Source organism: Carica papaya, chromosome 5 (genome assembly GCF_054855325.1).
Source record: "Carica papaya isolate Zhongbai chromosome 5, ASM5485532v1, whole genome shotgun sequence".
NCBI lineage: Eukaryota > Viridiplantae > Streptophyta > Magnoliopsida > Brassicales > Caricaceae > Carica > Carica papaya.
Window position 1 is genome coordinate 33,261,222 of NC_142313.1, and position 26,110 is coordinate 33,287,331.

At 35.4% G+C, this 26,110-nt stretch overlaps 1 protein-coding gene across 2 annotated transcripts; it reads left to right on the plus strand.

Annotated features, from left to right (window-relative positions):
• The first annotated feature begins 9,556 nt into the window (after positions 1-9,556).
• Positions 9,557-20,439, plus strand: TCP-1 (T-complex protein 1 alpha subunit). Of its 2 annotated transcripts, XM_088220200.1 has the most exons (18): positions 9,557-9,693; positions 9,782-9,820; positions 9,989-10,053; positions 10,514-10,603; positions 10,743-10,829; positions 10,954-11,013; positions 11,123-11,173; positions 13,774-13,869; positions 14,231-14,296; positions 14,526-14,743; positions 15,520-15,616; positions 18,352-18,438; positions 18,615-18,749; positions 18,979-19,083; positions 19,198-19,326; positions 19,420-19,523; positions 19,865-19,955; positions 20,079-20,439. In XM_088220200.1, exons 4-18 carry the CDS (start codon positions 10,514-10,516, stop codon positions 20,163-20,165), a joined length of 1,503 nt encoding a protein of 500 aa, XP_088076326.1. In that variant the 5' UTR covers positions 9,557-9,693; positions 9,782-9,820; positions 9,989-10,053; the 3' UTR covers positions 20,166-20,439. The 2 variants fall into 2 exon arrangements, with proteins under 2 accessions (XP_088076326.1, XP_021907913.1); XM_022052221.2 differs by having other exon boundaries at positions 9,600-9,820.
• Positions 20,440-26,110: the final 5,671 nt, after the last annotated feature.

Genomic DNA, 26,110 nt, shown 5'->3' on the forward strand with positions numbered 1-26,110 from the left:
GAATAGAGGAAGACCCCCACTAAACTGAGCAGCCTGAGAAGATTCGCTTCGAGAGGATGTTGACCGGTTATTTGAGATGCTGGAGAGACTCATCATTACCTAACAAGCCCGAGAGGAAAGGAGGGAGCTACCTGACCCTCCCCCGCTGCCACAGGTTGAGCCACCCCGGTAGTGAGAGGATCCTGAGCCACTCCAGTACGACTCTACTCCTCCACAGTACCACCCGACACCACCACAGTATGATCTGGTGCCCCAGCCACAGTACCACCCGGCACCACCACAGTATGGCTGGGTGCCCCAACCATATCACCTGGCACCACTACAGTTTAATTTGGTGCCTCCATCATATCATCCAGTACCACCACAGGGTCATCCAGTCCATCCCCAGCACAGTCTAGTCCCTCTTCCACGAGACCCAATTTCTCTCATGATGGACCCAGGCTACATCGAGAGGTATAAAAGACTAAACCTATTTACTTTTGCAGGGGGATCCTCATTTAAAGAGGTCGAGTACTGGTTAACTAAGACAGAGAAGGCTTTCATGACTCTTGGGGTAATTCCCGAACAGAGAGTCATCCTTACTACCTACATGCTGGTCGGAGAGGTATCCCACTGGTGGCAACTCAAGTAGGCCACCCTACCCATTCCAGTCACCTGGGAACAGCTCCTGACGACCTTTCATGTAGAGTACCTTTCAGAGCATCTCCGACATTTAAAAGAGATGAAGTTTGCACACTTGATCCAGGGGGACATGACTGTATCAGAATATGCTCGAAAGTTCCTAAAGTTGGGCTGGTATTCTCCTGAGAGCATGATGGATGAAGGTAGGAAGGCAAGAAAGTTCGAGTGAGGTCTCCATCCTAAGATCAGACAGCAGTTATATGTGTTCGAGCTCAGTACTTACTCGGCTGTTCTAGCCAAAGAACAGTTAGTGGAGAGGAACATTCACATTTTCCCTCTAGCAGTAGAAAACCTCAAGCCTTCAGCTCTATACCACAGACCAGCACCTACTGCACCTATTCAACAGAACAAGAGACCTAGACCAATTACTCAGGCTCCCCCTCAGATTCCAGCAACAGAATATGGTAGGACCTGTCAGCACTGTGACAAGAATCATAGAGACCGACCCTGCTATCGCTTCAACAACACCTGTTGCATATATGGTAGTGCCCAACATCATGCAAGGGAGTACTCGAGGAACCAGAACTAGGCCAGACCTCCTATTTAGAGCAAGGTTTACAACCTCACTCAACATACAGAAGCCAATCTGGACATGGTACATGGTACGTATACTATTTGTAACCATCTTACTTATGTTTTGATTGATACTAGTGTCTCACATTTATTTGTCTCACATGATTTTACATCAAATTTGAATATATTACCTAAAAGACTTGATTTTGTATTGTTTGTGTCTACTCCTAGGAGTAGGACACTACTGGAAAAGGTTATATACAGAGCATGTGTCATAGATATAGTATATAGGAAATTAAGTGTGGACCTAATAGAAATTGACACATGGGACTTTGATGTAATTTTATAAATGAACTAGCTAGCGGTGTATTACGCCACCGTAGATTATTTTTACAAGAAGGTTGTATTCAACCCTCGTAATGAAGAGTCATTTACAAATTAATAAAATTTTTAACATTTGTTTCCCTCATGACAAATTCTCTTATTATCAAGTAGTTTAACCTGACTGTTTTCTCTAATTAGGCAAACTCAAGAAAGAGATTTATATTCAAGAGATTCCGGTAGTTCAAGACTTTTTAGATGTGTTCCCGGATGAACTACCTGGATTGTTAGGGGACAGAGAAGTCGAATTCACCATAGACCTTCAGCCAGACAACCAGCTTATTTCAGTTGCTTCTTATCGCATGGGTCGTGTTGAGATGGAGGAACTGAGAAAACAGATCATTGAATTACAGGACAGTGGATTCATCCGACATAGTGTCTTCTTGGGGTGCTGGAATCACATTTATAAGAAAGGTAGATGAGACGATGATGCTATGTATTGACTACAGAGATCTGAACAAGGTCACGATCAAGAACAAGTACCCCCTCCCTAAGATCAATGACTTTTTTTATCAGTTGCAAGGTACTGAGGTCTTCTCCAAGATAGATTTGCATTCAGGTTACCATCAGGTAAAGATCAGGGGAAAAGACATTCCCAAAACAGCGTTTCAAACCAATTATGGACACTATGAGTTTCTGGTAATGTCATTTGGACTAACCAATGCACCAGCCCTCTTCATGGACTTGATGAACAGGGTTCTCTGACAATTCCTAGATCAGTTCATCATTGTATTCATCGATGATATCTTGATTTATTCAAAAAGTTGAGAGGAACACACTCATTATCTGACTCAGGTTTTGCAGGTTCTAAAAGAGAAGAAGTTGTATGCAAAGTTGAGTAAGTGTGGATTTTGGCTTGAGTAGACTACCTTCCTCGGGCACATCATATCAAACGATGGAGTATCAGTGAACTCTGAAAAAGTTGAAGCAGTGCTCGGCTGAGAAAAATTGACCTCTATCAGGGAGATCCGTACCTTTTTAGAGATGAGAGATTATTACAACAGATTTCTGGATGAGTTTTCTAGCTTAGCTGTTCTTTTCACTCGGCTCACAAAGAAGAACGTCAAGTTTGAGTGGAACGAGGACTATGAAAGAAGTTTTTTAGAACTAAAGAAACTGTTGACTACCGCACCTGTGTTGGTCTTGTCGAGTGGATCGGGTAGATATGCAGTTTATAGTAATACCTCCTACCTAGGGTTGAGTTGGGTTTTGATGCAGCATGGGAATATCATAACCTATGGGTTTAGGTAGTTGAAGAGTCATGAGAAAAATTACCACACCCATAACTTAGAACTTGCCGCAATTATCCATGCCTTGAAGACTTGGCGCCATTACTTGTATGGAGAGACCTTTCTGATCTATACCGATCATAAAAACTTGAAACACATATTCACTAAAAAAGATCTCAACATGCGTCAAAGAAGGTGGATAGAACTCCTAAATGACTATGATTGTAATATCTTATATCACCTAGGTAAGGGTAACGTGGTAGCTAACGCACTTAGCAGGAAAAGTGCAGGTATATTAGTTCACTTGATGGTTTCATAATACAAAGTAATAGAGGCAGCACAACGGTATGACTTCAGGACCTGAAGAGAGTCACATGTTTAACCCACCTGATTGTTCAACTTGAGTTGATCCAAAGAATAAAAGAAACCCAATCTGCCGATTCCACCTTAGCAGCCCTCAAGAAAGATGTAGAATAGGGAGTTAATTGAGAATTTCGAATCTCTACCGATGGGTTGCTTAGATTTCAGGACAGGGTGTGTGTTCCAGATAATAGTGAGTTGAAAAGGGATATTATGACAGAGATCCGTAGCTCAAAGTTTTTCATGCATCCCGGAAGCACCAAGATGTATCAAAGTATGTGATTCCGATTTTGGTGGAATATGATGAAAAAAAGATGTGACTGACTTTGTTTCTAAGTGTTTGGTATATCAGCAGGTCAAGGTAGAGTATCAACGCTCAAGTGGGCTACTTCAGCCATTACCAATTCTAGAGTGGAAGTGGGAACATATCACCATAGATTTTATGACATGATTACCTAGAGCACGCTTAGAACATGATGCCATCTGGGTAATTATTGACCGGCTAACCAAGTCTTCTCACTTCTTGGCCATCAGGATGACTGACCTCTTGGACAAGTTAGCAAAAATGTATATCTGGGAGATAGTCAGATTACATGGAGTGCTAGTGATAGTAGTGTCCGATAGGTACCTCAGGTTCACTGCTCGGTTTTGGTATACCTTTCAGCAAGCCATGGGAACGAAACTGTCCCTTAGTATTGCATTCCACCCTCAGATTGATGGATAGTCAGAAAGGACAATTCACACATTTTAGAATATACTCCGAGCTTGTGTTCTTGATTTCGGGAGCCATTGGGATGACAGTCTACACCTAATAGAGTTCACCCACAACAACAGCTATCAAACAAGTATTGACAGGACTCCATACGAGGCGTTGTATGGTCGCCCATGCAGATCGCCGATATGCTGGGAAGAAGTGGGTGACAAGAAACCGTTCAGTCCAAATCTCGTAGAGGAGACTACAGCCAAAATAGTTAAGATCAGGAAGAACATTCAAACGGCTCAAAGTAGGCAGAAGAGTTATGCGGACACCCGAATGAGAGATTTTGAATTTGAGAAAGACGATCAGGTATTCCTTAAGATCATTCATTTTAAGGAAATCCAAGACAATCAAGTGTTCCTTAAGGTCATTCATTTCAAGAAAATCCGTAGGTTTGGCAAGAAGGGAAAGCTAAATCTCCAGTTTATTAGGCCATATGAAATCTTAGATAGAACTGATACCGCCACCTACAGACTGATACTTCTCTAGAACCTTCTAGGGTCCATAATGTGTTTCATGTGTCTATGCTATGTAAGTATAATACGGACTCCTCTAATGTCTTGGCCCACGAGCCTCTTTCATTGCAAAAGGATTTGTCCTATATGGAAGTACCGGTTGGTATTGTGGACTGAAAGAGCAGAGTACTCCGCAATCGAAAAATTTCCTTTATTAAGGTCTTATTGCAAAATCACACACTGGAAGAGGCCACATAGGAGCTAGAATCGGACTTTAGAGTCCAATATCTCCAACTGTTTGATTGAGTGAGAGAGAGAAAATTTTGAAGGACCAAATTTATTTTAAGGGGAGGAGATTTGTAATGTCCAATTAATTTTAATATATTTAAAATTAATTTATAAATATATTTTTCTAATTTTTGAATTTTAATTTAATGTAAAAAAGAAGAAAAATAGGTGGAAGATGAAATTGAAAATAATTTTGAGAAAAAGGGGTGAAAATTTAGATTTTAGGGGTATTTTTGAAAGAAAAATCAGAAACTAGGGGGTCAAAACGTAATTTAGGAAAGTTGTACCACGTAGGATGCCTAATCAGCAGCCCCGACAAACCGGAGCATGCCACATGATAAGGGATGTTGACGTGGTACCACGTGGGAAGCCACACTGGCGATCTACGTGCCCACGATTGAACGGACCAAATTCGCTCTCGCATGCAAGGACGGCCCGGATGTGTTCCCTTCCTATACCCAATCGGACGGTTAGATTTAAACGCGATCAATGGTTCAGATTCACTTCCTATTTAAATGCGATCAGATAGTCCATATCAGATCGCGATGAACGGTCCAGATTCACTCCTTATTTAATCGCGATCGGACAGTTCAGATCAAACACGATTGACAGTCTAGATTAAAAGAGAATTTATATAAATGAGGGTTCACACCAAACCCTAACCTTAGCCACCAGACCCCCCATTGCCGGAGAAGAAGACCCACCCGTCGCCGTTCCAGAGCCATTTCTGATCACTAAAAGAGGTAAACATTTTCCCTTTTGCTCGAAATTCAATTTTAAACACTCTCATGGCCAAATCGAAGCAAAAAGACCGGTAGATTGGTCGAAAATCGCAGGCAAAGCTCGGCAGTGCTACCACAGGAAATTGTAAAAATCGTCTTCGATGAGGTCCTTCCCAATACTCGTTTCATATAATTTTTTCACTATTGTAATCATCATTCCTTTCTCTACAGGTTGACTAAAGCAAAACATCCAACCGTGAATGTGAGCCGACGGGGCCTCTGCATTAGAGAACTCTGCCGCCGGTGAGTTTCGATTTTTCGATTTTTCTTTACCGACCGAAACCCCTTAACGTATTTTCTCACAAAGATTATTACAAAACTGACTGAAAACAGCCGATCCGAAACAAACCACTACCATGGGTGGCGGATCCGTCGCCGGAGCACGACGAAGCCGCCGTGCCAGAATTCTGAAATTGGCTTAAAGGTGGTCCTAACACTGATTTTGGATTTTTTGAGATATTTATAAGTACTTGAAGTATGTTTTAATTCCTGAATGAAAATTCAGGGAACTCGGGGACTGCCAGTAGGCGCAGCCAACAAGTTTAGCATTTCAGACATCTAATTGAGTAAGAATCTCTTACCCTATTCTTTGTTATAGAATTCAAGTCTAATTAACAATAAATACGATATTTTGTACAATTTAAAAAATGTTACGGATTAATTATGGATTGCTAATGGAGCCAGAACCGGAAACTATTCCCTGTTGATTTCTGTTGATTGTTTTTACAGTTTAAATGCATGATAGTGCCTTGTTGATTTATTTTATAGTTTTGAATGCATGTATTGTTGTTTTACGTGTTTACGGTTGAATTAACAAAATTGAGGTTAAAGGTAAACGAAAAACTTGTGTGATTAAGTAACTGGATGAAACAGCAGTCTTACTAGACATCATGTGAGATAGTGGACGAACCGGGTACACAGGTAACCCTACCGTGAACGTATCTCATACCAGATAAGGTATTGGAATGACCTGTTTTACTCTTATACCGGACATGGTATTAAGGTTTGATAATTTGACGCTCGTACTAGACCGGGTATGGGAACAGCTCGTAATTGAGAATGTTAAAGGAAAATGTTCACGCGTAGCAGGAACATCCCTATGAACCCCTATGGATACTAGCAAGTTGGTGGAAAAAATTGGCAATTGTTATTTGATGATTTGAATATAAAAGTATAATATGTGCTATGTTGTTAATTATATACAGAATCGTGATATATATAATGTTATTATTTTCTATAGGTTGTTTTTTTATAAATCTCACTATGGTAAGTGGACGGTAAATAGTTTTATTATTGATAAATGAATTTGTTTAATTTAGTGCTCCATTAATTTTTTTTTAATTTTTTCTACTAACATTCATTTCTATGTCGGTGATATAGTGTGATTTCTTACTGAGCTAGTGTAGCTCATCCCTTATTTAACCATTTCAGATCAAGAGAACTAGGATCCAGAGCCCGATCCGCAAGAAAGTTGCGAATAGAATGCTAGTTTTTTTTATTTTTCGTTCATTTCCTTATTTCTTTGTATTTCTTTTAAAAGGGTGAATTCTGTAACACTAATTGGTACTTTAAGTTATTGTGTAAAAAATGTAAACCTTGAACATTTATTTCGCTTCCGCACTTTAATTATCATTTATTTCCTTTGGATATTTCCGGGGTCGTTACATAATCAATATTGGGAAGAAATGAAAGCTTTATCCAATAAGAATTATGTTCTCGCAATTAAAAGGTATATTTTCTTTATAAATTATGAGTATTAAAATCTTAGCCTAGTAATTCTTATTTTAAGTAAATTATATATATATATATATATAAAAGACATGCTATTTTACATTTATTTCGAGCATGAACTTTGATGAATTTCATAGCAAGGGATTCGTAAAGGACGTATCTAAATCTTGTGGAGTTTCGCAATAAAAATTTCTTATTTCTTTAGCTCTCTTGCTTTGTTTTTTTATCAGTTAGAATTGTGGAAAGAGAACTCGAATTTTAAGAAATGGCAAGCGAGAGTGGAAAAAAGTATCTTATTAAAAACATTATATCGCAAAAAATTTGGTAAGTCCCCTACTAAATAAGTGCTTATAAGTTTTAAGTTTTTGAGTGTAATTGTTGTATAAATTTGTATATATGACAATTCCTAAATATATATTTATAATATAGTCCACAAAACGCAAATTTAAATCATTCAAAGGCAAATGATGACATATTACATATATATGTTTTGTATTAGATACAGAAAAAGAAGCTGTAAGAGTTTATGACATAGCATTTGTAAGGCTGAAAGGCCATAAAGTATTGTCCACTATGATTTAAACTAGTGTGACATTTAAAGAATTCTCCAGTGCCCTATGATACTAATTAGTACAAGCTTTTATTTTTCTCCAAACCCAAATTTGTTTCATGGCTCTTGTAGCAAAATAGTGGATGGAAATGAATTTTCTATGAGTCCAAAGAGAAACCTTGATTTCCCTCCATAACAAAATTTTTTCCTTGGTTCCCCTAGCACTAAAGTGGATGGGAATGAATTTTCTGGGGATCCAAACAGAAACCTTAATTTCTGTTCAAACACAAATTTTTTTCTTGGTTCCTATAGCAGTAAAGTTTATGGCAATGGATTTTTTAAAAAACCAAATAAAATCCTTGATTTTCCTCTCAACCCAAAATTTTTCCCTGACTCCACTAACAATAGGTTTAATCGAGGTGGGTTCTTTGGGAATTCAAATAAAAATCAGGGTTTCCAATTAAGCTCAAATTTTTTCCATGGATCTTCTAGAAATGGTGTTTTTTGGAATGGATTGTTTAGGAATCCAAATGAAAACTTTCGTTTACAAAAAAACCTTAATATTTGTCTTCTTAGCTCTTCTACCGTTAGGTTTGATGGGAATGCAATTTTTGAAAATTTAATTAAAAACTATGATTTCCAAAACATAAATTTATTTCCTAGCTCCTCTAGCTCTAGAGTTGATGGGAATGAATTTTCTAGGATCCAAACACTAGCCTTGATTTCCAATAACAAAGTTCTCTCCCTGGTTTCTCAGTCCCTACAATTGATGAAACTAGATTTTACGGGAATCCAAACACATACCATAGTTTTCAAGCAAACTCATATTTTTTTTAATGGCTTCTCTAGCACTAAAGTAAATGAAAACAGAGTTTTAAGAATCTAAACAACACCTACAATGAAGATTCCTCAAATAAAGCTGAGATGGATTTTCAACAGATGAGTAATGAGAATTTGCCAGACAAAGGGAAGAGCATAGTGGGGAACTCATCATTTAAAAAGTCGCAAGCTGAAGGGTCAATTGATTCAGATGATGAGATGAAGTTACCCCAATGTTGGCTGGACACGAACTCCAAGCACCTAAGTTCTTCTAGCTCTGAATAGTGAGAGATTGCTTTGCACTTAAGCTCTTCTTTTCCTTTTATTATTGAATCAAATTCTATGAATTTTAAGAACTGTATGAATATTTATGATATTGGATTTGCCAATAAAATTCTTTCATATTTGTTTGTATAATTTTCTCAAAATTTATATTTTAGTGGTTTATACATTTATATATTTGTATGCGAATTTCGCTTGATGAGTTTGTGAATTTTTATAAATGTGATTGAAATTCTCTTAAATTTTATTTTATTTTTTTAAATACACTAAATATAAATTTATAAATTCATTAATAATTATAATATATTTTCTTTAAATTAATATATTTTCTGATTAGCTCTTATTTTTTTAAATCTTGGTTTAATAATGTGAAATTATAAAATTAGTATATAAACCCTTTTACGTTTTTTTTCTTTTTCTGTAAAAAAAAAAAGAAAAAAGAAATACATATTAAAAAGACGTCAACTATGAGAAAAAGCAAACAGACCCATATCCCTGTAAAGAAAAACAAAATTGCAATTCTCATTTTCATCCCTTTTTAACCCATATACTCATCTCCCCTTTTAATTATAATCCTTTCATCTAAACCCAAAAGATAATCACAATCCCCCTCTTTAAACCCAATTCATTTTCAGTCAAAACCTCAACCCATTAAATCTATAGTTCGGCCCAACCATTGGCCCATTAAGAACCCATGCTCTAGAAGCGACGCGTTTGGTCCCGGGTTTCTTCGTTCAAGCTCTGCATAACTCGAGCGAGAGCAGCGAAGGCAAGCTTCTGGAGGCTAGGGTTTTGGCTTCAGGGAAGCGAAATCAAGCAGCGAGAGTAATCCTTCCGGGGAAATAGCTGAACTTCACTTACTACTGTTAAGTCTCTGATCTAGGTTTTTATTTTGTTCTTTCTCCATCGAGAATCAGAAATGGCGATCACCTCTCAAACTCCTGACATTTTAGGTGAACGTCAGTCTGGCCAAGATGTTCGCACTCAAAATGGTACATTTTCTCCATTTCATATTTCCCTCTCTTTGTTTTTCCTGTACTCGCTTGTTTCTATCGAGAACAAGTATTGTGTTGGTTCTTGTATATGAGAATAGATTTTAATTTGAGCTTTTTGTTCGGTTTATACTAATATGTTGATGGATCGACGGTATTTTGTTCTAGTGGTTGCGTGTCAAGCAGTCGCCAATATTGTTAAGTCATCACTTGGTCCTGTTGGGCTCGATAAGGTATCATGTTTATGCTAGCAATGGACTACTTTATTGCACTGAAGGAAACTAATTTTGTTATTTCTCATTAACTGTTACCTTTTTCCTCCAGTTTCTTTTAGCCGATATCTCCATTTTTTTTTTCTTCTTTTGTTAATATTTTACTACTTTATTCCTTATAAGAAGGCAAAATCTGGAACACTATAGCTTCAATGAACTTCTCGGCATTTGAGAAGTTTGATTTGTTCCAACTGCAATTAACATTTATAAAGTGGTAAAAGGAACTTACTGGGGCTATGTCTTTGTCCTAGGCGCATACTTTTTCTTTCAATCATATACTCGCCAAAAAGTTCAAAAATTTTTTTATTAAGATTTACTCTGGAAAATTGGAGATCCATCTTATTAATGTTGCCATTTTTGCTTGCTTTCTCTATCTACTCTACATATCTAACCTGAAATTTTTTACATTTCTTGATTTCAGATGTTAGTTGATGATATTGGTGATGTGACAATTACTAATGATGGTGCCACAATTCTTAAGATGTTAGAAGTTGAGCATCCAGCTGCCAAGGTGAATGCATGTCATGTTTTGGCTGGTCGTAATACCTATGTTTCATGGCATTGTTACATTCATGATTCTCTTATTGCTTGATTTTCCTTTCATCATTGTTCATGTTTGACCATTCATAATTCATCTTTTGTTATAACAGGTTCTCGTGGAGTTGGCTGAACTTCAGGATAGAGAAGTTGGAGATGGAACGACATCAGTGGTCATTTTTGCCGCGGAGTTGCTCAAGGTAAGTGCGGGAAGTATGCTTCTAAAGATTGTTGTGTTTAAAATTGCCCATTTCATACTTATTTGAATAATCAATAAACTCCAGTATTCTGTGGGATAATGCTTTCTTATCATTTTTTTTTCAGAGGGCAAATGATTTGGTTAGGAATAAGATTCATCCAACATCTATAATAAGTGGGTACCGGGTAAGAAGATATTTCCTTTATTTTGTGAAATATCTATGATGAAAAATTATATGGGGACTTTCATTCTGAACTTATTCATGGCATCTATATTTGTTATAAATGTGGACAGCTTGCGATGAGGGAAGCATGCAAATATGTTGAAGAGAAATTGGCAATGAAGGTCAGCCTTCTGCATTTAAAGATTCTTTAAAAGTGGTTGGATAGAGTGCAATCCCTTTATCAAAATATGGATTGGTAAACATGTGAAAGAAGACACTTCAATTTCATAAAAGTTAACAGAATGTTGTAAATGGCTTGTTGATGAAAAATGCCTTATGCCTAAATAAATTAGATGTTATAATTATATTAAATATAAAACTATATACTATTATGAGTCTATATTATCGAGGAGGTATAATTTTGGTAACTTAGGATTTTAATTTTTATTAGTATTTTCCTATTTATGTTAGGATTAGTATTTCTAATTCCACTAGTTTACTATTTTCTAGTTTAATCTAGTTATGAAAAGTTATACAGAAATTATTATAAATAGTTTTGTGATATCACTTTGATCATCTAAGTATTCAATAATATTTTGAGAGCTTCTCAATTTTTTAGTTGTGTGATGCAATCAAAATCATAAATTTGATACTTAAGACTTCTCAGATGTACTATCTAAGAAATTCTAGGTGTGATGTATATGTCTTTTATCCTCAAATCCCTAATTGGACAAATCAACTCTATTTGTACTATATCAATTTGATACTGGAGTTAAAAGAATTCTACATCCAAATTCCCAAACTTTACACCCAAATAATCCCAAAACCCATTTGAGAAAAAAAATTGTTGAAAAAAATCGAGAAACCCTAAAGTAGCTGCCAACCCTGTTCACTAGCCACCTGCTGGAGGTGGTCGACACTGCCACTGCTGCTAGCTCTAGAAGCTCCCTACCAACAGACCCATGCAACTCTGCTTTAAAATCCCACTAGAGAAAGTGCCACTCACTAACACGTCTTCCTTGCTATTATCTGTCTCAATCCTATATTTCTGAACAACTGTCTGACAATGACATCCAAGCTGCAACTGCCACCTCCATTTAAGACCACTAACCAAAGATTAATGTTGTGCGGTGATCGGAAGCCAGCTCGTGAACCCCAAGTGTCCACAATCTGTGAGTGAGCATTGCCAAAATGTGTTTTGACGTTTTTGAACTGGAGTTGACCAAACTGGTTCGACCAGATCGCTTTATCCTTTCTTAGACTAGTTTTTAACGAGACTCCATGTACTTTATTGGCTCTTCCTGATGCAAAATGGGCTAGTGCTAGATTTTTTAAATAAATTAGAAAATTTAATTATATTACATGTAAACTTATTATTTATTGAGGAGTCTGTCTTATGTTATTTAAGAGTATTATATTATCTCAAAAAAATTATTTAAGAGTATTATTATAGTTTTAGTAACTTAGGATTTTTATTCTTATTAATATTTTCATACTTGTATTAGGATTAATAAATCTAATATTATTAGTATTAACTTCTTCTTCTTATTAGGATTAGTATTCCTAATTCTACTAGTTTACTATTTTTTATTTTGATTCTATGTAACAAAGCTTGCTTAGAGATTTTATGAATAGCTTATAATTTCATTTATTGGAGCATTCAAGTATTCAATAATATTTTGAGATTTTTTCAATTTTCTGGTTCTGTGATAATCAACTCTTAACTGTGATATTTAAAATTTCTTAGATGTGATGTATAAGAAACTATAGGTATGATCTCTAGGTTTGTTAATCCCTAATCCATAATTGGACAAATCAATATTATTTATCCTACATTAATTTGGTATCAGGGCTAAAAGAATCCTACACCCAGATTGTCAGAACTCTACACTCAAACAGTCCCAAACCTGTTGAAAAAGAAATTGCAACAATAAAAAAAGTCTTAGAAACCCAAAAACAATCGCCAGTTCCGTTCATCAGCCATAACTTGGAGGTGGTTGAAACCACCGCTATCATCAGCTTCAGAAGATCCTGATTGGTGCATTCAGGAAGCCCTGTTTGCAAAATCCCATGGGAGAAAGTGCCACTCGCCAGCGCAAGTCCTCCCTGCTGCTACCTTTGTCCATTCTGTATTTCTGCACAACTGTGCCTTACACTGACCTTTGATCTGCAACTGCCTCCTCCATTGAAGACCACTAACTAGAGATCGATGCCATCTGATGACCGGAATCCAGTGCGTGAAAAGCACACGTGCACACCCTCGAGTGAGCATTGCAAAGTGTGTTCTGTTTGACTTTTTTTATCAGAGTTGACCAAACTAGTTTGGCTAGACCGCTTTATCCTCTCTAAGGCTGGTTTTCAACAAGAACCCCAGTTTTTTCTTGGCTCTTCCTAAGTTGCAATCTTTCCGCAAAAATTAGTACAATGAAAGGGGTTTAAAGCATGTGGAATAGTGAGGAAGAGAATGAGTCGTCATTCAAGGATTATAGAATTGAGATATATGTAGTCTTCATAGATTAACATATCATATCTCTATAATTTGCTAAGTGCCTTTCTTACCCCTTCTGTTATATTTTTTCTTTTTAAAAAATGTTGTTACAGATGGAAAAATAATCTGGAAAAGGGTCATAGCCTCAAGCATTATGCCAAAATTATCTTGAGCTCTATTTTAGTTCTGAATGAAAGTTATGGAATTATAGGCCTTTAATATTTTCTGAAAAATCTCTTTCTCAGCACTTTGTCTGTATCACTCTAGTCTGGATGTTTTCTGTATTGTTTGTAGGTTGAAAAACTTGGTAAAGATTCACTGGTAAACTGTGCAAAGACTAGCATGTCGTCAAAGTTAATAGCTGGTGAAAGTGACTTCTTTGCGAATTTGGTATCCTTCCTGAATTCACTAAGTAGCAGTAATTTATTTTTTCTATACACATTTATCGATTTACACCATATTTTTATCTTAGAAATATATATATATTTATACTGCTCATAGTTTATGTACTTTTATCACTTTCTTTTGGTTTATGAAACATATTTTGCTTTTTAGTTTGTAATTTTGTAGAAATACTTTGGTTGTGTAATCAGCTCTTTTCAATTTTAGTCTGGATCAACCTTTCTCTTGTCCACTTGAGATAGAAAACTACTAATTTTACCTTTTGTGCTTTGGTCAAGACGAATGGCCTGAATTTTTTTTTGAAATAAAGACGAAGGGCCTGACTTAAGAACTGCATATGTCATTGTAGGTTGTAGATGCTGTACAAGCAGTAAAAATGACAAATGTAAGAGGGGAAGTAAGATACCCTATCAAGGTTGGTTGCTGCTGATTTTCCTTTGCAAGTAAAAGATTTTTAGCTGTGCTTTTTTAATAAAATATTTAATAGTTGTTATTTCTATCAAGGAAATATTTTATATTCGTTATCTATTTGTAGTTTATTTGTAAACTAACTAATAGCTTGTGGTATAGTTTTTTCCTTTTTTGGTTCTTCGCCACGTATATGGAAAAAGTTTATTCCCTCTTCTTCTCTTCATAAACTACAGGGAATTAACATCCTAAAAGCTCATGGAAAAAGTGCAAGAGATAGCTACTTGCTCAATGGATATGCTCTCAACACTGGCCGGGCTGCTCAAGGAATGCCTTTAAGAGTTGCTCCGGCAAGGATTGCTTGTCTTGATTTTAATCTTCAGAAAACAAAAATGCAGTTGGGTGTCCAAGTACTAGTTAATGATCCGAGGGAACTTGAGAAAATTCGTCAAAGGTAGTAAGACTCTTCAAGTACCTGTTTGTCCTTATTAGTTTTGTGTACGAAAATTTACAGTTGTTTTTACATATTTCAAAAAAAAATATAGAGTTATTTTTACCACAAAAATTTCATCCAAACATGGCATGATGTAAATATTCCTCTGAAATTGCTTATAAGCATGTAGCTTTAAGTACTTTCTTCTCAGCAAACTAAACTGGCTCTTGGATGTTGATTTGGATTTAAATTTTGAAGCATAAATACCCATCTGAATCCTTTCTGTTGTCATATCCTGCTTGTAGTGGTTATCTTTTTGGATTTGGTAATGTGTTTGGAGCATAGCTGGTTCCGCCAAGGATCTTATCTAGGTCTGAACTATTCTACACCTTTGTATATAACTCTAAAATGAAAATAAGGTATCAAAGATAGAAGCAATTGGTGCACTTTCTTATAACTGTAAATACACTCGATTGTGAATAACAAGAAAACTATGGAAGAAACGTTATTAGAGAGAAAGAGACAGAGAAATGTAGTGGAAATATGGAGGATAAGAAATTCTTACAGAAGAAAAATGCTTCAATACAAGAGAGCAACCTTAGACCAGAGGAAAAAAGAAAATAGATATTTGTTAAGTGGCTGCTGCAAAGTCTGAGGATGTGCTACGTTTTTAATACAACCAAATCGGATTATGGTGGATGTGAAGAGTTGTTTATTATATTATTACTATCAAACACAAATATCGAGGTAATGTTTTTGATCATATTAATGGGCCAATGATGATGGTTTCTTCACAGAGAAGCCGATATGACCAAAGAACGTATAGAAAAACTTCTCAAAGCTGGAGCTAATGTTGTTTTGACTACCAAGGGCATTGATGACATGGCACTCAAGGCAAGCTTCTCGACTATTTGTTTTTCCTACTACTTGCAACCATTTCATCACTACCATTATTTACCGCTTTTTATCAGCCATTGATGTGCATGTACTTCATTAATCATACCTTTTTGGTGGGTCTATAAAGGTTTCTGATAATGATATTCTATATTTTATTTGTTTACCAAATAAGAACCCAATATTTGTGCTTAGTTCTCTTTTTTTTTTTAATGAAACAAAAAGAGTTTTTTTGATCTTCAAACGGTAGGTCATGAAGTGGCGAGACCTTAAATATTTCTTTTTCTCTACCTAATCCCAGATCAAGTGAAGTTGATATAGAACAAATTAGAGTTAATTTGTCTACTAAGGGATTTGAGAATAAAGACTTAGATATTACCCCTAGAGTTTCTTAGACATCAGATTTAAGAAGTATTAAGTATCGTAATTGAATGTTTGATTACATCATACATCTATAATATTGAAAAACTCTCAAAACATTTTATTGAATTACTGAACTCCATCTCAAAAGAAAAACTATATAGGTAATTGTAATACTTTCTAAGTAACTTACTAACAGGGAAAATTATATATATATAGATACTAATAATAATAGGAGTAGGAAGAATATTACTAATAGGAATAGAAAAAATAAATACTAAAAAGAATAAAATCCTAAAATTACTAAAACTATAATAATAAACTCCTAAATTGCACAATAGTTTTATATTAAAAAAATTACGATCTCTAATCTACTTAGGTAATCAAACTTAAACCATTCTGCATCAGAAACATTTCCAACAATCTCTTTGATGTGGATATTACTTGTACTTAACTTTTGACATCCTAGATAGTGTCTGGACCGTACAAAATAGTTAGATCCTATATGTCTATAGCTTTTGGCAAAAGAAAACTGGTGAACAACAACAAAAAAAACTTTTTTGAGAAGAAATTTTTTACTAAGAGTCATGCAATTACTTTGCCACATAGGAACATATTTCGTAATTTAAAATTTTAAAATTACCTCCTTCACCTCTCTTGTTGCTCTTACCCACACACTCTCTCCACTGTCAATGCTGCACATTCAGCCATCTATTGCCATTTAACTACAATCTGGTGTTTCGTGGCTGGTGAGGTATCTTATGTTTGGGATGATAGTTTGTTGGTTTTCGTGCATTAGACTTGAGATGAAAGAGAAGTTCCTGATCTTTTTCAGGAATTATATGTTAATTTAGTTTAAATGACATCAAAGATTGCGATGATTTTGGGTATGTCATGGACTACTTAATTGACTTGTAATTATGCCTTGTACATGGACGGTACTCACTTGGTATCTTTGTGCATAATAATACTTCTCTTATATTTCAAAAGAAAAAAAAAATAGTTGTATAACACATCAGCTTATTTATTTAATTTATCAGTCATTGATGTTTGAACTAACTTATAATTAGTTTCTTTTATTCCGTACTACACATGGACTATATAATTGATTATAAGAAATTGCAACACCTGTCCTTTTTACTTAGATTGTTTTCATTACATTTTAAAATTTTAAAATTCCTAAGATTTAATATTTAAATTACTTTATTTATATGTTTTAAAACTGTAGAAGTAATTCTAGATGAGAATTTTATACGTGTCTTTAGTGGTGGCTACTTCTATGATATTTTTAAATGACTAGATTATTTCATAAAGCTAATGATCTTTTCTTCTGTCAATAGAGACACTTTTGGCTTAGCGGATAAAAAGATTTCAGTTTTCAAAGTATTAAATTATAATTATTTAAAAAGGTCTTACCAAGTTTTAAATTATGTTTATATTTTTGTTGCTGTTGCATTGTGTTAGATTGATTTAATTAGGATAATATTTATTCAAATCACGATTAAGAAATTATTATATTTTATTTGGATTATGATTTAACTTGGATAAAGTAAAATTAGTTATTCTAGTTGGGATTTGATTCAGTTCAGATAAGCAATTACTAACGTTTTTATGTAGGCCTAACTGCTTTCTTGTCCCGGATGCATGTGTGATGTGCATTAAGAGGATTAATCCCACATGTTCCTCTATTTTTATGTAGCTTGGGAGCTTTTTTGGCTTCGTTTTGGATATCCCTTCCTCTTCTGAGTGTTTCTTGAGTTCCTCTTTAAAGGAGATCGAGTGAAAGAGGAAGGTAGGATCTATAGTAAAGGTGCCCTCTTTGCTGGGATATGGATTTTACTGAGGGACTAGAATTACAGAATCTTCACTTATCACTGGATATCTCCTCAGCTTCTTTCGGATAGATTAAATTCCTTGGCTTTCTTTGTGGGCAAAGGCACATGGTTGCTTTAAATATTTCTGTATATTGGCTCCAGAGGAATTGAGTGCTATTTCCACTATTTTTTTCTTTTAGTCTGGGTTTTCTCCAATTCTTTCAGAAAGCTCGAGAATGTCTTATCCTGTTTATTCGTGTTTTTTTTTTATATTTTTTTATGTGAGATCTTTTACTTTTTTTCATCATGTGGAAGTTAGAATTAATTCCTGTTTATCTACTTCTTTCCATGTGGGGTGGAAAGAAATGTCTGTATTCAGCTACAAAGTGATTATATATATATATTCTTCTTGTTGACTCTGTAATGGTAGACATTAAATATGCTCTCATTGAACTTTTTGCTTGGGAGTTATTCTGAGTGCATTTTGGAGTGTGCCAAGAAGTCTCTGTTGCATAGATTCATTATGTAAGTAATGGTTTTCTTTTGTTCATCATTATTCAGTATTTTGTTGAGGCTGGAGCTATTGCTGTGAGACGGGTTCGGAAGGAGGATATGCGGCATGTTGCAAAGGCAACTGGTGCAACCATGGTAATATCCCAATTATTTGATGATAGTAGCAGTAAATGAAAATTAAATCTATTGCCGAAGTTCGCTAGTAGTTGGAATATGATGGTGGATTATGGAAGCATGATTCTTCTATTGTAATTCACATATCTTGCTAAATCATCCTTCCCCCTCCATCCCACTAACAAATTAAATCACAGGTTTCAACATTTGCGGACATGGAAGGGGAGGAAACATATGATTCTTCACTTCTTGGATCTGCGGATGAAGTTGTGGAAGAGCGAATTGCTGATGATGATGTGATTATGATAAAGGGAACCAGAACTACAAGCGCGGTGTGTCTATTATTTTTACGGGCAAATTCTTTTCTCATTTGTTGGACCTGATTTCATTTGATCCTTGGACATCTGCATAAGAGCTGAAGCTACAGCACAGAATCAGCTTTTACTTTATTGATTGTGTCAAGACCATCATATGATAAATCGTTTAAGAGAAAAAGATGCTATGACATCGATATGTGATTCCTGATGATATTTCCATCTCTTCATCCTTGTAATATTCTAGGTTTCCTTGATCCTCAGAGGTGCAAACGACTACATGCTTGATGAGATGGAGAGAGCTCTTCATGATGCTTTATCTATTGTGAAAAGGACCCTTGAATCTAATACGGTAGTAAAGATTATCAATGAAATGCAAAATGGATTTTTCAGAATAATTATGCAAGTTGTACCTTCGAGAATGTTCTATTTCCTGGTTATGAACACAACACATGTTGCTAGACAGGTGGTAGCTGGTGGAGGTGCAGTTGAGGCTGCCTTGTCTGTATATTTGGAGTACCTTGCCACAACTTTAGGTTCTCGAGAGCAGTTGGCAATTGCAGAATTTGCTGATTCTTTACTAATTATACCCAAGGTAATAGATATCATCTAAGATGACAATCACTGTGGTTTACCCAGCTTATCATGGGTTTGCAGTGTGGTAATTAACAGTATATGTTCTCTGCAGGTACTAACTGTCAATGCTGCTCGGGATGCCTCTGAACTAGTTGCCAAATTACGTGCTTATCACCACACTGCACAGATGAAGGCTGAAAAGAAACATTTATCGAGGTCCTCTGGTTACTAAAATATAGAATTCTCTTTGTTCTGGTTTTATTTAATGGTCCAGAAATGGTTTTCTTTTGAGAATGTTTTAAAGAACAAAGTTATGGAAATGGTTTATCACACATGGAATTGCGTAAGGGAATGGCATCTACATATATTTGGATTGCAATAATAAAACAAAATTGTTTGTGGCATCCTTTGTCATTTCTTCTTGATCAAAAGAAACAAAAAGAAAAATGAAAACATCAATGGTTTTGGTTGGGGTAGGGGATACTGATAACAGGATGGAAGATGGTTATTAGTAGGCTTAAGTTATTTATCTGGTATGGCTTCTTGATTTGGTGCAGCATGGGACTTGACCTTACAAATGGAACCATTCGGAACAACTTAGAAGCTGGAGTCATTGAGCCTGCAATGAGCAAAGTGAAGATTATTCAGGTACTCAGGGAATATAGCATTGTGTTCTCTTAGTATCTTTTAAAATAGACATCCTTCTGAATTTAATTTTATGGAGCTATGGAAAAGAAAATGATTGTTTGCTAATATTTCTGTGTTTGTCAGTTTGCAACTGAAGCAGCCATAACAATCCTTCGGATCGATGACATGATCAAGCTTGTCAAAGATGAAAGTCAGAATGAGGAGGACTAGGATCGTTTTTGGGTCAATTTAGCAGCAGACCCTTGTTGGGTTCAGTATCTACTGTGAGGAGAGTTGTCAAGGCGCATGAAGATAAAGAAACATTTCTTTCGTTGTCGGTTGCTTGTTCTGCTCATTTATGGTTTTGTAGTTTTATCTAATAGCTTCAGCAACTGTTTCTTGAAATATTTTGTTTGTGCTTATTAATTCGAGGTTAGGAGTGTCAGAAATGTTGTAGTCTGATGTTTTCCTGTTAAATGAATGAATGGAGGAAAATCTTGAGCCAGTCTTTTAAGTTTCAGTTCTTCAAACTGGAGGCTGCAAGATAACTTTATTAGTTTCTACTAATTAACCTAGCCATTTCTATCTAGCTTTCAACTGGAAGTGAAGTTTAAGGTAAAGGCTTTTTGGAAAGTCAAACTTATAACTAGCTACATTTAAGTTATCAGCGGGCTGTCCTTCAAGAAGTTATAACGCAATTCAACTAAATCACGCCTCATCCTGGGAAGAGAATCATGAGGAGATTTTAAATCTTGAGTGAAAGAAGATGGACTATCCTTTTGTTTTTTTTTTCTTCTTCTTTTTGGCCATACAGTTCTGAAAAATTGTATTAGACGAGGCGTGAGGTTGATCATCTTGACACAATAGCTTGAAGCCAATACAATGCGGAAGAAGCAACTTGATTTCATCATATTCAACATCAATGTTAGGAGAGGAACCTGTAAGCATGGCTTGCTGGGTATGCTCATCAAAATTAAAAATTCTATTGATTTGATGTTATTAAACCTAATTACCAGTGCGAATTTATTTCCTAAATTTTAACTCATTTTTTTATTTTAATCTTAAATACTTTTTTTCTTCATACAAAATCCTCAAACTTCCTAACATTTTAAAATTACTAATACCAGTAATTTCAAATAGAAAAACAAAAGTAAATATTAGGTTTTATTTGGTCCTTTTTTTTTTTTTTTTTTTCTTTTCTTTTGTTTTTTCCTTCATCTCTCAGCTTTCTCTTGTCATTTTTGGAACCAAAAAAAGAAATAAGAAAATAAATCTTCATCTTCCTCGCCATTTATCATCATCCTGGCCAAAGCCATCTGACCTCTCTTCACGAACCCTAAGACTCCTCCTTTCACCCTAGTTCCCGCCTTCTCTGTGTGTGTAAAAACTGTAGTTATATGTACAGTTTTCCTACCAGCAGAACCATGGATGATGCAGATGCATAAAAGGCAATAGTGAGGCAGAAATAGTATAAGAACTGAAAATAATGAATTTAATTTGAAATTCAATTTAAATACAATGTTGAAAGATCCTTTTTTTTTTTTTTTTTTTTTTTTTTTTTTTTGGATTTTCCTAAAAAAATCACGTTTTTTTATTTTTTATTTTTTATTTTATGTATTTGAGGATTTTGTTGTGTTTTAATGTCTACTACTGCTATAGTTTTATGTAGGGAGGCTGAAAACAAGCTTTGACCGTGGTGATGATGATGGTGAGGAAGATCTTCATCTTGGTTCCTAGAGTGATGACAGAGAGGAGACATATGAAGGAGAAGGAGAACTAAATAAGCCTTACATTTTTTTTTATTTTTTATTTTTTTTGTGTTCTCGTTTGAATTAATGATTTTAGTGATTTTAAAAAGTATCGAAAAATTAAAATATTATTTTGTTAACGGAAAAATATTTATGATTAAAATAAAACATGAGCCAAGTTGAAAACTAAAATGGTAATTTCTCAATTAATTTTAATCTTATTAAAATATAGAATACCACATTAAGGGAAATGATACAAAATTAGATCAAAGAAAGCAATCATGTGATATATAAAACTAAATTAACTAAGGTTTGTCAAATGTCTTGCAATTCAATTTTTTAGGGTTCTTAACCATTTGCTTCTGGCCTTTTCTTCTCTGTTTAAATTTGGGAAAGTCTCAAATGATACCTCTCAAGGCATTTGTCCCTTAGAAAACAAAAAATCATTGAGGTACTAATAAAATAGATCTAGAGAGAGAGAGATAGAGAGAGAGACCCTTTTGTGCTTGATTTCATTTCTCTTCTTTTTTCCTCCTCGTTTCTTATGAGTATGGGATGAATTTTCTTGAGAAGAATTCACAATCAATTGTATTTTACACTCTTTTATCCAGATTCAAAATATCTAATTTGATGAAATAAGATAGATGATTATGCTTTGAGATAAAACAAGAGAAAAAACTTTTTCTAATATTCTTACCCACAACATGAAAAAAAAATTTAAAAAAAAAAAAAAAGATTTTTAACTTTTTAAGATTTTTCTTTAATAAAAATTATCTCTGGGAGTAGGTTCTTAAATGGTGCCACGTACAAGTTAAGGAGGGGTAGGGATATATTAACCAAAATTGTCACCTTATTTAGTCTTGATTCATCATTTATTAATTTAAACTAAATACAAAAACAAAGAATTATCTCAGAGAAGTTTTGGAAGATATTCAAACATGAATTTGCTTGATTAATAGCCATATACATATATATATATATATATTTATATATATATGTGAATAGGGTTGCTTATTATTTTAGTGACTTCCTTGTTGGAGTCCCACAATGTTAGCTTAATATGAAGGAAATGGGAAGAGGTTGTTTGGGGTAGGTTTAAGTTCAATACTATTCACTAGAATTAAAATTAGTTTTAATGATTCATCAATTGATAATTAAGGAGTATATTTAGAGTTTCATTTTGAGTATAGTTAGTATTTTTTTCTCTACCCGCAATCTGACCAAGTGAAGGAATCATGAAACTCATGGAAAAAGAGTAGAAAAATTTGTTTTTTTTTTTTGAAGGATGTCATGTTGGCTCCATTTTTGTTTCTTTTGTTTTTATTTTTCACCTTGATGTAATTTTAGTTCTTTATCTTTATCACTTGTAAATATTTCAATTAATTAAATCATAAGTATATGTCATGAACACACGCGAACCATACCATAGTTAAAATTTTAAATAATTTTTACGTATATATTAAATTACTAATTTGTTCACATCACAAAGTATTTAGTAAATACTTTACACATTCATTTCTATTTTATATCATTTATGAACTTAAATATCTGAGTTAAACAATATTTCTAACTTTTCAATCCCATTTCTAATAGTATTGGTGGCGACTTCGATAATTTTTGAAATTAACTTTTTGCGGAATCTTTTTTTTGTTCACATCCTCCACGTTGTGATAGTCGTAAAATGCGATTTCATCACACAAAGAACAGTAAATATAACAAAAAATGTAATTCTACATATCATATTATTAAGCATATTGAGAGTAGATATATTGTAAAATATGATTTTGAAGATCACGTACACCACAACGTATAAAACAGTTCTTAAATTCATGTTATGCACGAGACAATTATAAAAATACACATTTTTAAAATTTGAAGCTGAATTTAACATTTTTTTTTTCAAGTGTAACAACTAGATCTAACTTTGTTACTTTAAAAACTCTCGTTCTACTTTATTTTAATCAATTTTTGAGAGCATTTTAAAAAATCAATAAAAAAATTTCATGTTTTCTTTTGAGTATTCTTCTGACAGCTAAATAATTTTTTTTTTTCTACATTTTGTTTAGGTATTGTAAGAAATATTTTAAAAAAAATTTGAAAATTTTTGTGGTAAAGATAAGTAAACATTTAACTTTTTATAAAATGTCATAAGAAAGTCTTGAAATATCAAACGGTTAGTTTGAGAAAATGGATGTAAATACAAGTAGTGGTGGAATATTTATCAAATAAATTTGTCTGTGCCTCTTTTCTCTTTCTTGAAGTTTACTATAAATACATTATTTATTTTATTTGAGTTCTTTTATTGTTGCTTCCATATATATATATATATTTATTTATCAACTAAATATATTTTATTTATGAAGCTTTCCTCAAACTATACAGTACTACAACTAAGAAATTTTGGATGATCTATAAAATACATACATAGTATATTATTCCCTTTCTACTAAAGGTAATGGATCTTTAATTATCACTCATATTTATAGCATAATATGCACTAATATATTTAGATCAAATTAGGTTAGTCATATGACCAAGTATATTTATAAAGTATGTTTATATTTAATTTGTTTCACTGTTGTGATCTGATCTCAATGACATCGGCTTTGCACAATTTATAAGATATTTCCATTGATGACATTCTCTTTGCAATTTTATAAAACGACATCAACTTTGTCCCTCTTAATAACTATTTTTCCAAATACCTGTTAGAGCATGTAAAGATGTAGCACCCGGAAAGGAGGAAAAAAAAAAAAAAAAAAAAAAAGTCACGTCAGCAACCACGTCAGCAGTCCCGGCCAATCGGGGTCTGCCACGTGGCAAGACCACGTCACTCCGAAAGGAGCCACGTTGGCGATCCGCGTGGGTGCGATCCGACGGCCCAGATCAATCGCGCGATCGGACGGCCCAGATTCAATCAAAAACGAACGGCCCAGATTAAAACGAAATGGACGGCTGAGATCAAAAGGCAAGGAGTTATAAATAGAAGCCCCACACCAAACCACAAACCCTAGCCGCCTGCCGCTCGCCGGAGAAAACGAACCAGAGGCCGACCGCCGCCACCCGCCGCCGCACCGGGGAAATTTCCGACCGCCGATCGAGGTAAATTTCATACCCCGACTCGTTTTTCCACGCTGATTCCTCCTATGGCCAAATCGAGGCCGAAATCCCGGCCAAACGGCCGGAATACGCGGCCGAAGCCCAGCGGCGCCGCCGCGCCCCCTCTCGGTTTTTGCCTCCGACGAGGCCCTTCCCGGCCTCCGTTCGATGCAATTTTTATATCACCGTGATCACCATTCTTTTCTCTACAGGTTGACCGGAGCCGAATCACCAAAACACGAACCTCGCCGGAGAGCCGCCGCACCCGAGAGCGCCGCCGCCGGTAAGCTCCGTTTTTCCGTGATTTTTTGGCCCCCCGAGGGCCCTAGGGTTGTTTTCTCACAAGGACCGATGCGAGTGTGGCCGAATTCGGCCGAAAACGGCCGAAAACAGCCAACCCGAGGCGACTCGCCGCCGCCAGCGTCGGCGCCGTCGCCGGAGCCGCCGTGTCGGAGTTGCGATTTGGGCCGAAAGAGGCCCTGGGCCTAATTTGGGTTTTTTTTGGAACACGTGCAGGTACTGTTAGTGTGTTTCAGTTCCCCGGGAAAAATTCAGGAAAAATTAAGGACGGCCTGCAGGCGCACTGTGAATCGTATTCGGATCCCGAAAACAAGTAAGGACCCCTCACCCTATTTCCTATCACGGTATTAAAGTTCAAAATGATAAAACGGTATTTCTTGAATTAACGAATGTGTGAAATTACTTAAGGTGGCTAATGGAGCCCGAGTCTAGTGTGATTGGTGATTTACTGTTATTTGGCATGTTTACAGCTTTAAATGCAAAATGAGGTTTGATGTGTTCATTTTACAGATTTGTGTGCATATACTACGTTTTTATTAATTATGGGTTGAATGACTGAAAAACTGATACTGTATGTTGTCTGTTTGGCATGAATTACGATTTGTTTGTTAAAATGTGAATTGATGATGCTGACTGAGGAAAAGGAAAATAAAAGATTGTGTAGACTGATAATTGTATTATGGGGGTCAGCCTGACTAGATATCCTGGGAGATGGTGGACGGACCGGGTCCGTAGGGAACCCTACCGGGATTGTGGTCTCACATGCCGGACGGGGTATGGAGATCTTATGGTTTTGGCGCCCATACCGGAAGGGGTATGGGGACGGCCCGTTTCACCCTCATACCGGACGGGGTATTGAGGTTTATGGTTTTGGCGCTCATACCGGACGGGGTATGGGGACGGCCCGTTTCACCTTCATACCGGACGGGGTATTGAGGTTCATGGTTTGGCGCCCATACCGGACGGGGTATGGAGACGGCCCTGGAAACTGATTATGAATGTTAAAGGTTAACGGGTAGCGGAACCCCT